This window comes from Zootoca vivipara, chromosome 7, assembly GCF_963506605.1.
Source record: "Zootoca vivipara chromosome 7, rZooViv1.1, whole genome shotgun sequence".
Taxonomy (NCBI): Eukaryota; Metazoa; Chordata; class Lepidosauria; order Squamata; family Lacertidae; genus Zootoca; species Zootoca vivipara.
This window is the reverse complement of record NC_083282.1, coordinates 67662598-67678095: the sequence shown is the minus strand read 5'-3', so window position 1 is coordinate 67678095 and position 15498 is coordinate 67662598. Positions and strand designations below refer to the sequence as shown.

At 42.3% G+C, this 15498-nt stretch overlaps 1 protein-coding gene across 5 annotated transcripts in view; it reads right to left on the bottom strand.

The window, feature by feature from the left end:
• Positions 1-15498, bottom strand: part of CBFA2T2 (CBFA2/RUNX1 partner transcriptional co-repressor 2) — a 66646-nt gene that overhangs the window by 3739 nt on the left and 47409 nt on the right. For all 5 annotated transcript variants that reach the window (XM_035121541.2, XM_035121543.2, XM_035121542.2 and 2 more), the window contains exons 2-8: positions 9496-9639; positions 8166-8407; positions 6816-6905; positions 5403-5584; positions 4638-4888; positions 3917-4002; positions 2820-3015 (exon numbers count right to left, since the gene is read on the bottom strand). In XM_035121541.2, the coding sequence (XP_034977432.2) occupies positions 2820-3015; positions 3917-4002; positions 4638-4888; positions 5403-5584; positions 6816-6905; positions 8166-8407; positions 9496-9639 (1191 nt within the window). The remainder of the gene's footprint in view (positions 1-2819; positions 3016-3916; positions 4003-4637; positions 4889-5402; positions 5585-6815; positions 6906-8165; positions 8408-9495; positions 9640-15498) is intronic.

The following is a 15498-nucleotide window of genomic DNA, read 5'->3' as shown; positions in this document are numbered from 1 at the left end:
CAGAAATCAAGGAAGATTAACACTGAAATGTTTTCCTCCCATGCATTACATTCTCACTGTCTTCAGTTGCATAGTTAGATGAGATGTTGCATACTTTCAGATTGAAAGCAATGCATTTCTGACACCCTGATGTAAGTGTAACCTTATGCGCCAGATGGGGGAAACCAGAGGATACAGCATTTCTCAACCCAGAAGTATGTCTCCATTCTCATCTTGCCCCCTCCCCATAAGTATAGCTCACTTACAGACGTACTGCAGTATTCATTACTGAGTGTGCCTTTGTTGAATTACTTTTTTACTCAGAGGAGACTTTGCTGAAATTAATGAACCTAAGTGAGTCATGACAATGTAAAATGAAAAAGTAGAGGGTAACCAGCGTAAATGAACTTAATAATCAGTCTATATAAGCAACAAAATCTAATAGATGTGTTGCCTAACATTTTATTACCAAAAATGGATATTTTGGTATCAATGGTATAACCCTGAACTAAAAAGACATATACAAATACACAAATTTAGAAAACTGAATACCAAATATAAAAGCTATGTGCTACAATAACTAAAAAAGAAAAATCTATAAACAGAACCTATATCTCCAAAACATATAACCATACAAGAAACTCTTTCTACATCACATGGGTTATACTTCTTCAATGTTATTCTTTATCATAGGATGTCCATCAACCAGATTTTCTGGATGACTGAAATATCAATACCAAACATGTTCGGCTTACAAGCCGCCTTCAGTGGTTTATTTTGTTATGCTGCATCCTTTATGCATGAGCTCAGCCAAATTATGTCCAAGTGTCCCTCTTGCTTGAGTCAAGGTTACAAGCCAATATCTCCACTTGCAATCATCTATGTAAAAGTCCAAGGCACACGACGACTAAATTCTTAGCCAGGGCCATTGCTCTAAGTAAAAGTTGGCGGAAGACAACCCATTACTAGTGCTTTATCCCCTTGTGAGGATCATCTATTTTAAAGTTTTTGGGACTCCCCACAGCATTCACCACTCAAGTGCTATTCCATACTTGGAATCTTCTATCTATATCTGAACAACCTACCTCCACTAAGCCAAGTTTTGACGGGTTATGTAAGAGGTTGTTTATTTTGCAAGCACATTTCCTTGTTCCAGTTGCCATTGGAACTTCTCCAGCCCCCAATCCATAATTAAAGCATTTGAGATGGCAGATAAAGTACCCTGGCCCCAACATTCTGTTTAATGCATGGTTTTGCATGCACCCTCTACTACAAAGTAAAATTCATATACTTTGTTTTGAGGAAGAGATATCGAAATGCCTCTCTTTCATATCATCAGGATATGGTGGAATACAAAAATCATTACTAAGATTTTTTTACTGTTCCCTGCCCACAAGTTCACAATCCAAAAAAGACGGGACACTTAAGGAAAAAAGGATTGGGAAGGAGGGAATATGCTTAGGATTGGAGGGTGGCGGGAGAGAATCACAAAACGGCATGCGACTGAGTATGCTGAGTGGTCACAGAATGGGCGGTGGAGTTTCCACACTGCAACTCTTTTGTTGCAGGCCCACAACTTGTTTATCCACAGAATTTTTATTTTTAAAACTTGTAGCAAAAACCATGGCACTTTCATTTCCATCTGGCGTCAGGAATTAAAGCCAACAGTTGCTGCATCAGTAAGCATTTAGAAGCCTTATGTAGCTGGTTTTGCACAAGCTGTAGCATCATGAAAGCAGCTGGTAGGGGAGAGGTAGGCAGAGGCCACAGAGAAAGAACTGCGGGTGGAGGGGTTGCCATCTTTGGAACTCCTTGGGGAAAATCACCAAAATAAATCTGCTGTAACCTGGAACTGGGTGTGTGCAGCCCAGCTAATTGACAGCTGAATGGGACACAGTTGTGAACAGCCTGAGGATGCTCTGTCCACCTTGGTGCCTGCCCATGAAAGCAAGCCTAGAGGTGAGAGACTAGGGTGATGCCAGCTGGTACCAGGAACCTTCTTTCTTGTGAGATTCCAGGGAGGTTTGTGAGTTTGTTTGGGCCTTGAGTGAGAGCCAGGAGACAGAGATATTGAGTGGGGAAGTGTGTCAAGGAGAAAGAATTTACATGGTCTATATTTATTCGTAACTTGTATTAATTGATTTATTAATCCTGTCTCCCTGCAATAGGCTTGTTTTTGACACTATCCTATCCACCCCAGAATTTCAGGAGATAGTTATCAAGGCAAATCCTCTACCTAGATGCACGCCCCAGGTTAAATATTAATGTGTGACAAGCAATTTCTAATAAGGGAAGTCACTAACAGTATAATGGGAGTCTTAATTGGTTATTTCACTGGAATGTAGTGTGTGGGGGGACAGATTCAGTGAGAAAGACTGCATTGCATTTTTACACTTAAAATGCTAGAAGCAGCAGCAAACGGCAAGGATTTCACAAATAAAAGAAATACATGACTTCTATTTATTCCTCTTTTGTTTCCTTTGCATACAACTCTACTTCAACATCCATTCAGGTTCAAACTTCTGAATATCCAAGGCACACAGCGGCAGGGAAGGCACAGCTTGCTCAATTCCAGATAGTTCTATTTTTGTGCAGAAGTTAACTCAGAAGTAAGGTGCATTGTACTGAATGGGATTTAATTAATTTGTGCATAAGTAATTCGTGTGTTGAAGATTACAGCCTAAGCTGCAAAAGCAAAGGAGCCCGTTGAAAAGAATGGGAACAATCTAATACTTTGGTCTTCTGGCACACTAATAATACACAGCCACTTTCTGAAAACGGCTGTTAAATGTTATTCCACTTCAGAACACATATGGAACATGCAGAGTTCCATAGCTTACCACTGTTAATGGAGTCTGAACTCCCTGGGCTATGTTGCCTCGTGATTAAGTCATTCCCTCCTTTCCGTGGCTCTGTGGTTTCACTGCATCGCCTCTTCCAATAGTTGAGCTCTTCTCTATCAGCCTCCTGACAACGGCGGAGAACGGCCATAGAGCGCCTGGTCTTCTCGACCATTTCCATGATGCAATTCAATGCCTTCCAGAGAGAGGAAAGAACACCGTTTGAAGAAGCTGTTAGAAAATGTATTTCCTCCTGCAACTTTAAGAAAAAGAAACTCAGGGGCAAAACTACAGTATCAAAATTAACAGGGCGAAGGTTTTCTTGGTTTTGCTGCAGTAAATGGTTTCAAACTGTGATGCTGCATGTTGTAGTGATCCCCTTAAAAAAAATCAAGCCCAAACTCTTGCATATATATATAAAAATACAAGTATATTATGGGAAAGCAGGTTGGTCTAGTACAGTCATTGACACACTAGTTTTCTACATAACTGAGTTGTTATTTTTAATGGAAACATTTAAATATGCAATTCATCACATGAAATGGTACAAGCTATGTGATGCTGGTCACATAGCTTGGCTTTTAATTAGCTGCAGGATGCTCTTTTGCATGACTCTCAATCTGTACATTTATTTGTAACAAATTCCACTGGAGATGCCAGGAACGGAATCTGGGACTTCCTGTATGTAAAAAGCATGTGCCCAATTACTGCATTATAGCCCATCTAGGCTAAACAAGTGCATTCTCTCTCTCTCTCTCTCTCTCTCTCTCTCTCTCTCTCTCTCTCTCTCTCTCTCTCACACACACACACACACACACACACAAACAAGCACACACTTGCAGCATGCACACATGCTGTTATATTTCCACTGCTCCATGGCAGAGCACACACTTTACATGCAGAAAGGCCCAGGTACAATCCATAGCATCTCTACTTCCAAGGAGCAGGCAGCAGGAAATGAGAAGGATCTCAGCTGGAGACCCTGCTCCAGACACAATACACAATATTGAGCTAGGTGGATAAACAGCCTGCCCTGGTATTAGGTTTTCTGCAGTCCAGGTTTATTTGGTTCCCTCCCCCCTATTCCAGTCTCTCACATGATCAAGATGCTTCCATTCATCAGCCCATTCTCTCTCTGTTAGGCGATGGTCCACGAGTTCATCCTGATAACCTCCGTTTAACCCTGTAATGCATGGCAAGGAAAATGCTACGTCAGAAAAAGAGCCTTGACAGTTTGATGCGATACAAAGATATGGGTGGGGGAGAGAAGAGCTATTACAGTGGACCCTCCAGATACGAACTTAATTCGTCCTGGGGGTCCGTACTTACCCCGAAAAGTCTGTATCCAGAGGTGCGTGGCGAAACCCGGAAGTATAAACTTCTGGGTTTGCTGCCTTTGTAACTCGAAATTATGTTACCTGAAGGTAACATAACCCGAGGTACCAATGTATTCTATAACAGTGGCCCATGGAAAAAATCCCCTGCCTGGGAGTCAAATTTTGTCTGTAAGACTCTTTCCCCCCCCCCCACCCCCAAAATCCACAGCCATCTATCAATCCAGCTCAATCCTGCTTGGTCACTATCTCCCCTCACCATCACCCACCTATCCAAGTGGGCCCACAGGGGTGAGGAAGAGATAAACATAGCCCAGGCTTCTAAAGCCCCAGAGGGCTACCAGATCAACAAAGGAGCTGTATAGGTTTGTGTGCCTTTGATTTTGCTATGCAAGAACCGAATCTATGGAGATTCAAAAAGCACTGAATTTGTAGCTTTAGTAGCTAAGGGAAATGCGTTTGAAAAATAGATGGGACTCCTTACCTATACCATGCCTATCTCGCAATTCTCTGTGCTCCAATGCCTTGCTTGGGTCTCTGTACAAATGGGACGTTGCAATGTCTTCCAGGGTGTAATGCTGGAGTGGGGGTGGAGTAGGATGAAACTGCCCCGCTGGGTTTATGACGGGCAACATCAAAGCCGGGCTGTGGCGAGGTGCTGGACTAATGGTGCACACCCTCTTGGCAGGAGGCTCTGATGGGAGAGGCTCTCTCTCGAAGCTGTTTTCTTCCCTCCTGTAAGCAAGTCAAGAAAGGAAATTTTCCATTAGTACTAAGATACCAAATGCTGAAAAGGAGAGAGAGTAAGTTTGTGTTGTGCTAGCAGTGAAACCAATAATTAATGGGGAAAGAGATATGTAGACGTGAACTCTGCAAAGAGATCAAGTAGAAAACAATTTGCACATACAGATGGTACACAAGAATCATGCTGCTGGGTCAGTCCAATGGCCTATAGTCCAGTATCTTTTTCACACAGGGAGAAACTAGGTGTGATATGGAACTTGAAATACAAAACCAGGTCAGGGTTTTCAAATAGCAGGTATGCTGATCCACAAACTGAAAGCCACGATGAGTCAAACATTCACAGAGCCAACCTAAAAAAGCCACACGTAGGCAAGTCTTGAACTACCAGATGCCTGAAGAGGTCACAACAAAAGGGACTTTGAATAGAAAGCAGCTTATAAGGCGCCAGGTTGTTAGTTTTATTTAAAATGATAAATTTATCTGTTTTGAAAACAGCTCCTGCTACCTGTCTGGACTGTGCCTCTTTCCGTTTCCATTCACTTCCATCAGCAGCTCTGAAGAGTCACCTGGGGACGCAGTGTTTGTGTTCAGCAAGATGTGCTCATGCTGGGCCAGGTATTGGGAAGGGGTCTGTTTGGCTGCCCGAGCACAATGCAGCAGCTCCCTCTGCAGAAGGGGAAGGTTGGCCTGCAAAACAAAAGTTAGGGTTGCCATTTAGATTTAGCTGCTGGGATACCCTCTTGCTGTTGTCCATCTAATGAGCCATAGGAGCAAGCTACTTGTTAAAACAGGGCTCCTTTGTCACAGAGACACCGCACCCCTACCTAGAATCATTGTGAGCCTCCTCAAGAGCAAATTAAACAAAAGTAGAATTTGCTAGCAATGCCTATATTTGTGATAGGCTGGGCTATATCTTGCAGTACATGATGTTTGATCTTTTATCGTGTTTTTAGTATTCTGTTGGGAGCCACCCAGATTGGCTGGGGAAACCCAGCCAGATGGGCGGGGTATAAATAAAAAAATTATTATTATTATTATTATTATTATTATTATTATTATTATTATTATTATTCCCATGTCCCAGACATAAATGTCTTCTGGCAGGATGAGCACTCATGCAACTCTACTATGAATAAATGGGAGATTCAGTCCCTTCAAACAGAAGGTGGGGAAAGGGCTGATTCTTTCCTATTCTTGCCAGGTCTCACAAAGTTCAGAATTCAGCTTGGCTCCCCCTTCTGCTTCTCTGTGTACAAGTATCCAAAAAAGAGAGAAGTATCTAGCTATGGTCAAACCTAAGGGAGCAGCTGGGTCAATGGTAAAATAAGGGAAGGAGCGCATGGGCCTGGGACATGCTGTAATGACTGGGGCATGCTGTACAGAACACCCTCCAGAGAAAGCAAGTTTGTAAAAAATTAATAATATCAAAATCAGTTGCTTCCATCACATCAGCTGCTGCAACGCTGCAGGCCAGGAGCAGGTACATGACCCACTTAATGGTCAGAGGTTATGCGGTGGTAGAGAAAGGGGGCTTTTGAGCATTCCTTGGCAACAACTTTTAGCTACACATGACCAAGACTTCCTCTCAAATACAGTGGTACCTCGGGTTAAGAACTTAATTCGTTCTGGAGGTCTGTTCTTAACCTGAGGTACCACTTTAGCTAATGGGGCTCCTGCTGCCGCTGCGCCGCCAAAGCACGATTTCTGTTCTCATCCTGAAGCAAAGTTCTTAACCTGAGGTACAATTTCTGGGTTAGCCGAGTCTGTAACCTGAAGCGTCTGTAACCCGAGGTACCACTGTAGTCAGAATCCTCCTCCTCCTATCAAAAATCATCGCTTCGTGAGTCTTTCTCTAGTGTGGCACACAGAATTTTCTCCTTACTGGCTCACCAGCCAATGCACAGTATCAAGCAATCACCTTCAAGAATGGAATCACAAATGGACGAAGAGGAAAATTGGTAGCCTCCTGGAGTTTGCAGTGAAATTCCTCTATTGTCACGGTAGAATTCTGTAAAGAGAAAGGGGATTGACATGGTTATTGATTCTAATTCAACACTATTTCTACAAGACCTTTTCCCTCTGAGAGTCTGGATTTACATGTACCATGGAAAGAACTAATATTTCTTAGTGTCCCATCCTATCTGATCTGCTTCATCTTACATTTGGCTAAGAACATGAGCTACAAATTCTCACAGATGTAGACATAGGAAGCTGGAGGGCTGACATCCATCAACCACACTACATTGTGATTACTTAAGAAGACAGCTACTCTGGTCTCATAAGCTGCTTCTGCACCATTTCAAAGTTTGACCACAGTCATTAGAAGTTATCTAGAATCGTAGAGTGCTAATGCTGGCTAGTCAACCTCCAAAATTATAAAGTAAATAAATAAAAATCCAAAACAGGAAAAATAGGTGAAATGTCACATGTCAGTTCCTAGCACTTAATCATTTTTGTTGACCATGTATAACCAGGGTATAATTTTATGAAAAGCCTTGCAATGTGAAAACAGAATTCTCCGGATGACACTGGGACAGAATTAAATGAAAGTGCACCCCAGTTGTGTGTATGAGCGTGATATATATGTTACACACAAACACAAATATTTCTCCTTTTAAAAACTGGTTTGAACTCAAATCAACAGCACCAGAAAATTATTAATTCACCATGCTGCAATTAATTATGACAAAATGGACACCCCAATTTCTGAAAAGTTATGCAGTGAAGGTTTTTTTTTGGGGGGGAGAATCACACTGCTAGACGGGGGAGCAAATATTGTAAGAGGTCTGGCCATTCACAGAAAGCCTACTGACAAAGTCTGAGCAGGATCAGAAGGGTCTGGAAATCAAGCCTCATGAGGAACGGTTGAAGAAGTTGGGTATATTTGACCTGGAAAAGAGGAGATATGACCGCCTACTTCATATATATAAAGGGCTGTCACACTTGTTTTCTCCTACTCCAGAGGGTAGGACCCAAACCAATGGATTTAAGTTACAAGAAAGGAGATTCTGACCCAACATCAGGAAGAACTTTCTGACAGGAAGAGCTGCTCGACAGCGGAATGAACTCCCTCAGAAGGTGGTGGACTCTTCTTCAATGGAAGTTTCTAAGCAGAGGTTGTATGGCCATCTGTCATGCATTGCACGGGGTGGAGCTAGATGCCCCTCATGCTCCCCTTCCTCCAACTCTATGATTCTGTGATTCCATAACGAAATGCAAAAGCGTCTGCTTTTCTTTTCTTTGCTGCATTTGACTTATTAATACTCACCACTAATGCCAGAACAAGGGTGCGGACTTTCTCCCCAATCTCTGGTGAAATGTCGTTGCCAAACTGCTGGAGGGTGGTCAGGAAGCGTTTGAGTTTGCTGAGCTGACGAGCCCCACAGGTAGCTGGAAGCTGCTGGTTGGTCAGTGAAGATGAAGACGATGAGGCAGGGCCATTGCTGAACCTCTGAGGGGGTGACGGTGCTCCATTCAGCGTCGGTGGAGAATGGTTCATTCCATTGGGTACTACAGTGGGGAGGGGGAAGGCAAAAAGCAATGAATATGTTACTGGTAGTTTTATATTTTGATGTTTAGCCCAAAAATGCTTCTTTTTACATAAATTTATATATCACTTAACTATAAATAGTCTCCAAGTGGTGTACAATAAATAAAATACAGAAAAGGCAAAAACCAGTTATGCTATAAAGTAAATTAAAAGCTGGAATTTAAAAAGTTTTCAGTACGTGCCAGAAGTTCAACAGGGAGGGGGCCTGTCTGGTTTCAACTGGAAGGAAGTTATACAAAATAGGAAATAATGAAATGCAGGCGCAATTGCTGAGAACACAATTCAGGCATCGACATATTTACTTTTGATACTGAGTGGTGGTGTTTAAAAATATTTAATATTTTAGGAAATAACATATAGTGGGGTTGAGTGGTGGAGTATAAGCTTTGCAGGTTGAAGATTCCTTGTTAATTTCCTGACACCTCTGGTTTTTGTTTTTAAAGGGAGGAGGGTTAGGGAGCTGGTGGTGGTAAAGACTTCTATCCACAGCCCTGGAGAGCTGCTGCCAGTCAGAGGGAGCATTACTGGGCTAGATGCGCATTCCACCTGACCAGCGTAAGGCAGCTTACATTCCTGGGACCAGAGAGCTCTCTTTCTGTTCCTTGCAGAATGTCTGCATTCTGTACCACCCTGTACAGTACACAATAAAATTCAAGAGACCTAAGAAAACCCTAGCACTCCAGAATCTGAGAATAAATAAAAAGTTAACACACCAGATGTGCTGACAAACACACCTCTTATTAATGAGAACAGAAAACACAGATGCAAAGAACTTGAAGTTCTTGAGAAATTAAACATTTTTTTAAAATCGCTTCCTAAATTAAAACCCAGCTTAAACATAGACATATTTTTTAAAAATCTGCATCTCAATAAACTTGCCTGCTAATAAAGCCACAAAAGTGACCAAGTTAATTAGGTACTATCCCAGCCATTCACCTCCCCTGGACTGAAACAACAGTCCCTCACTTCTGTAATGTCTGCATTATAAAGAAAGAACTCGTGGTGGGTTTTTGTTTTTCCCAGAAAGCTGAACAAGCCACAGTCTTACATGCTGCTGGGGTAAACGAGACAGGCCGGGGTCCACCAGGGTTGACAGGCGGCAATGGCGGCATGCTGGATGGCGAGGATCTTGACTGTATCTTCACTTCCACAGGGGATCCTGGCATTACTGGCACCCTCTTCTCACTCGCAACTGAAATGGAAAGTAGAAGAAATAATTTTAACAATCCAATGGAACTTAGCAATTACACGGTGCTTCGGTGTTTGAACCGTGTCACAGACATTATCTGAGTAATCCATACAAGGAATATCAGTATTCTCTCCATGGGGGTGACAGTTAGGTTTGGCTTAAAGCCAATTAGCCAATTTAGTGGCAAAGGTGAGATCTGAAGGGCGGAGGGACTTCCTGGCTTATGAGTGGCTCTTGAAATATCATTTCAAGCTCAATCGTTTCAAATATTAACTAGAGTTTGTCAGTCTCTGAAGACATGACAAGCTCTGGTCAAAAGACAGTGGCAGCTTTGCAGCTCCTCCTTGCAGCCATGCCAGGGGCGGGGGACTGTGAAAACATGAGGCCTGTCCCACCTTGTTTATGTCACACTATAAACTATGGTTTGGCTCTATTCAAGACCATCTGCTAGTTGGCTACATTCAAACATAACACTTAAACATGGTTTAGCATTATGAGAATGAGCTTATCCTTATTCCTCCCCCCACAACCTAGTTTGCATGCTCCCACTCCCCTCTCCTGCCCAGTGAGGGTATGAGGAGGGGATCAGAAGGTTCTTGGCTTGTTCCACCAATTGTAGAATGCCTGGGATTGGATAACATGGCAAGCTGCATATTATTATTATTATTATTATTATTATTATTATTATTATTATACCCTGCCCATCTGGCTGGGTTTCCCCAGCCACTCTGGGCGGCTTATAGGATATCTAAAAACATAACAAAAACATCAAGCGTTAAAAACCTCCCGATATAGGACTGCCTTCAGATGTTGTGTAATTCTTTATCCTTGTGGCCCCAGATGTCATGAGGACATCATGGCTAGGACACCAAAGGAGCGCAGGGATGAGTGAACTGGGGACGGGGGCAGGGCAGGATCCTGCATGGCCACAAAGAACACTTTACAAAAATGGTTTTAGTTCAGAAATTACCAGTATGGTTAAGTAGTGATTAAGAAGTCTACTAAGAAGTCTTAAAAAAATTAATGGGTGGAACGATTTGCAATGCTTAACAATGTGGTCTGGAGCGTCCCCAGATCAAGATGGTGAGCTGCAGTATAGGATAAATGGGGAAGGGAAAGAAGCTAGCTTGCAGGTGGAGTGTAAAAATGCTGAATAATTCCCAACTATGATTCTATGATTCCCTCTGCAACAGTGAAGGACAGAGAAGGAAATACTTCTGACGTAGATAATAAAATAAATAAATGACCCAAGAGTCACAAAACCAGAACTGTACAGATGCCCAATGGGATTTTTAACCACCAGTATAATAGTTTACTAAAAATAAAAAGGAGCTTTAAATAAATTGCTTTCATCTGCGTATAAAACAACCCGCTGTGGTGCAAAACAACCTGTTGCAAGCATATATATTTTTATAAATGTTGTGGTACAATATATATGCTCTCCATCTCCTTGAACACCATACGGACCACTTATTAGTTCCTAAATAAAGGGGTGCCTGTCTTATTTGATTATTTCACAAGCAATCTGGGACTACACTGTAGCATGTCTCCATAAACATATTGACAGGTTTCCAACACATCCATCTGTGTCCCATCTCCGCTCGCCTCCCAACCTCTCCTTTTGTTAAGGGAGAGACAACTAGGAAGGGAAGGAACTGACAGTTGTCTTTCACGTTTGTATGTTGTGCACAGAGTGTGAAAGCCCAAAGGGAGCCCTCACTTCAGACCACCTGCTTTTTCAGTGATGGGCGCCAAGAGGCCTGGAAGAGATCTTAGCAGTTAGACACGTTGCAACCTTCAGGACTTGGCATAATGCTGGAATTCAGCACAGCTTACCAGCAGGCATGCTGAAATGCCTACTCAAAAGTTTAAACAGAAAACTCTCAGATTCTCCCTCCTGTTGAGAATTAGCAGTTCCTATGCTTCCATAACCACTGAAATAAGCTTCTGTGCAAGGCTTTGGGAGCTAAGAACAATAAGAGACTTTGAGAAGAACCCAGAATTGGACACAGTAGTAGAATAAACTGCAGGTCCCATTAGTACAAAAAAAGCTGTTACTTTCTTTAATATTCTCCAACCCAGCACACTTCATGATTGGTAACATTCAGTTTTGTATTCCATGTGCATCATTAATGAGTTATCATAAAATCCCACAGACCATGTTTGGATGATCATATTATCAGTTTAATAAGCAGAAATATGTGTGTCTTTTGGATATGCACATAGCCCCTTTGGGCCACTGCTTTGCATGAACAAGCAAACCAAGAAGTATTCTGTTAACCAAAAGTTCTTGTTTCATTCAAACTGGGAAACTATGATTCACAGATCCAGAGCAAGCAAGAAGTTGGCTTAATATCCTAGTTTGTTCCAAAGTTATTATCAGAATGGGAACTCAAAGTAGAAGACCTCCTTGTCAGCGTGGGTGCTCATGTGAATGGAAGCACAAAGAGGCTGCATGTGCAACGTAAGACTCATTCATAGCTTGGCTTATTAAGCCCCATATGTATTCATTCAAATACAGTGGTCCCTCGACTTACGAATTACTCAACATCTGTAGGTTTCGACAACAGGACAAATGGCCGCACACTTACAAGTTTTTCTACATCCGAACAGAAACCGTTGGCGGATTTAAATGCGGTTTCCTCGACTTACGATTTTTACATGCGGTTTTCTCAACTTACAAATTTTTCCGAATATTTTTTTCCCTATGGGAAACCGCGTTTCGACTTTCGAACTTTTTCGACCTACAAATGTGCATTCGGAACATATTAAGTTCGTAAGTCGAGGGACCACTGTACTCCCATAATTAATGTTAAGACTTCACTGCTGTAAGATGTGGTAAGTATAAATTACAGTAGCGTCCCCCCCCCAAAAAGAGAGTTAGATAAATGCATGGAGATTATGCGTATCAGTGGCTAAACAAAAAAGCCATGATTATAAAAGACAATGTGTTGGGGATCCAGGGTTAGTCATGTTTGGCATAGACCATCTGAAAATCAGTGGGACTTAAGTTAGCAATGACTAAAGTAAGTCCATTGATATCGTTGGGCATACTCGATGCATTGCTAAATCTGGATCCGACCCAGTGTCTCTAGGATTACTAGACAGAGGGAGGCAAAAATGGTTATTCCATCGTATTTGATTAGTTTCACCAAGGCCATTCTTATCTATCAGTGGTTAAAGGGAAGAATTAATGCAGCAAGAAAAAGTTCATTCTGTAATATTTATTAATAAAATGAACAAAGACACACCTGGCTTATTCAGTCTCCAGAAGTGAAGGATCTACACGCTATCTGTGCCGAGTGCTCTTACAGGTATGACTATATATTCTCATAATACTTTCTTATTCTGAATAATGGAATTTTCAATGCCCAGTTGCCCAGTACCCTAGTACTCTTTTAGGGTTGAACAAACTTGTGGCACCATCCTATGCACGTATACTTGCTAATATCTGGGAAGCGTGCAGCTTCATTCCAGTAATTAAGTTCTAATTGATGGGATTTCATTTCCCTTCTACTCATAATCTTGGGGCGTTTTTCCTTTTTTGTGGACAGATACATGCCCATTGGTGTTTTAGGATGCAGGTACACACCTGTATATTGTTCACAATATGTGCTGAAAGCAATTGCGCTCTCTGGAAAAGCAGGTGCATGGATAGCTGGCCACTGTCTCAATATGCTTGTTTCTGCAATTCTGTGCATCACTGCCAACATATTCAATGAAACAACTCTTCTTTATAAACAAAGCTTCAGAGGGCAAAAATGTCTACAGTAGGACCTCACCTGAGAATCTATGAGCTAGCAACATGAACAAATGGGCAATAGAAGAAGAAGAGGAGTTTGGATTTGATATCCTGCTTTATCACTACCCGAAGGAGTCTCAAAGCAGCTAACATTCTCCTTTCCCTGCCTCCCCCACAACAAACACTCTGTGAGGAGAGTGGGGCTGAGAGACTTCAAAGAAGTGTGACTAGCCCAAGGTCACCCAGCAGCTGCATGTGGAGGAGCGAGGAAGCGAACCCAGTTCACCAGATTACGAGTCCACCGCTCTTAACCACTACACCACACTGGCTCTCAATGCAGCTCAGAGTGTTGTATTGCTTTATATAAAGGTCAAGGGTAGCATCTACAGCACTCCTGAGATCGTCACACATTACAATCAGGAAAAAAAGCTCTGAAGTCTGTTAAGTGAGCAGAACAGAAGGCCCCAAGCCAAATAAAAAGGAACTTCAGGTTTTCGCTGAATTACAATGACATGCCCCCCCCCCGCAAAAAGCCACTTCTGTTGGCAATCTGTTCACCCAAGGGGGGAGGTGGTAGTGTGTTAAAACATGTGAAAATCTGAACTAGCACAGGAACCCTTCTGTACACAGTGCTGAGCCGAGCTCTGCTGTCCTTCACCTGAAATCCCCCGTGGAAATCTGAAGCACCTGTTTTTTCAGTCACGCACTGTGCCAGAGTTGGCTGACTCCATTGGGGGGGGGGGGAACCAGAATGGATAACAAGGCAAGGAAACTTGTTTTGGGTTCTCTCCAATGACAGTATTTGTGACAACAGTATCTCATTAAGGTTGTGTCACATAACAGATGCCACACACACACATATGGGGGAAACCATTTATTTACAAAAGCACAAAGAAAGGAGGGCATCCCATATCAACAGCACACTGGCTGCATTAATACAGCAAGCAGATCAAAAAATGCGAAACAACAACAAACAGTAAACCCTAAGCAGTTATTTTTTTAAAAAATCCAGCATTTATTCCTTTAATTAATTGCATCTGGCCTTCCTGCAACATGGGTCTTTAAGAAAGTGGCTAGCAAAGTAATGTACTTGCATGAACAAACACTGGAAAGAAAATGCTGAATTTGTAAATCCCTTTGATGCCTTAAGTTACAAATACATAATGATGGCACTCTCAAACCATATAGATAGTTCCCTAACTGAAAGTAGCTGCTTGCTTGCAACTGCAGACTACCCAAGAGAAACACTATTCAAGAAAGCAAACCAGTTAGTTTCTCCATCTCTTCAATATGTTCTGAAAACACTATTACTGGATCTAACAGCATCAGCTGTACCATCAAGGGCTTAGCATGGCAAATGGGGTCTGAGCTGCATATTTCTGTACACATTGCAGCATGCAGAACATTTATTTGCCTGCATAACCACTAATTTAATATATGAAATCTGACAGCAACGCCTCCTGGCAGTGGAAATGGAAGCATGAATGATTGAACTACCACTGAGCTACGATTCTTCCCATCCCTCCTGTTCTTTTCACTGGTTTGTGATATTTAAAGGGCAAGGTCTCTGTGTCCCTCTGCAGTCAGATGTGCAAGCTGCCAATGCAGGGGCACATTGCACATTTGACCATGAGAAGAAAGTACATCCTTTCTTGCAATACACAAAGAGCTTAGCAAATAATGCACATAAGCATTATTAAAGAGAACACACACTGCCCCGTGCTTCCCCTTCAAGCCTCTCTCAAGAAGCCCTGTGCCACTCAAAGCTTCAGAGGCCCACAGGGCTCCACTAGCCCCCAGCAGCCCCCATCACAGCAGCGCAGGAGACTTGCCATCTAAAACAACCAACAAATGTGTCGTCGTCGTCCCCGGAAGCCTCCATTCTCTTTTCTCCTCTATTTTTCTGCCTCACTAATCCTTAAGCAAGTTGGAGCTATGCAAGAGCAGTGCCGCTGTTTCTTTTCTTTTTCCTTAACTTGCTCTGAAACCTAATTTTCTTCATACAAAGATTACCATAATAAAGGACAAAAGTAGAAAGGACCTAACAGAAGCAGAAGACATCAAGAAGAGGTGGCAAGAATACACAGAGGAATTATCCCAGAAAGATATGGAGGTCTCGT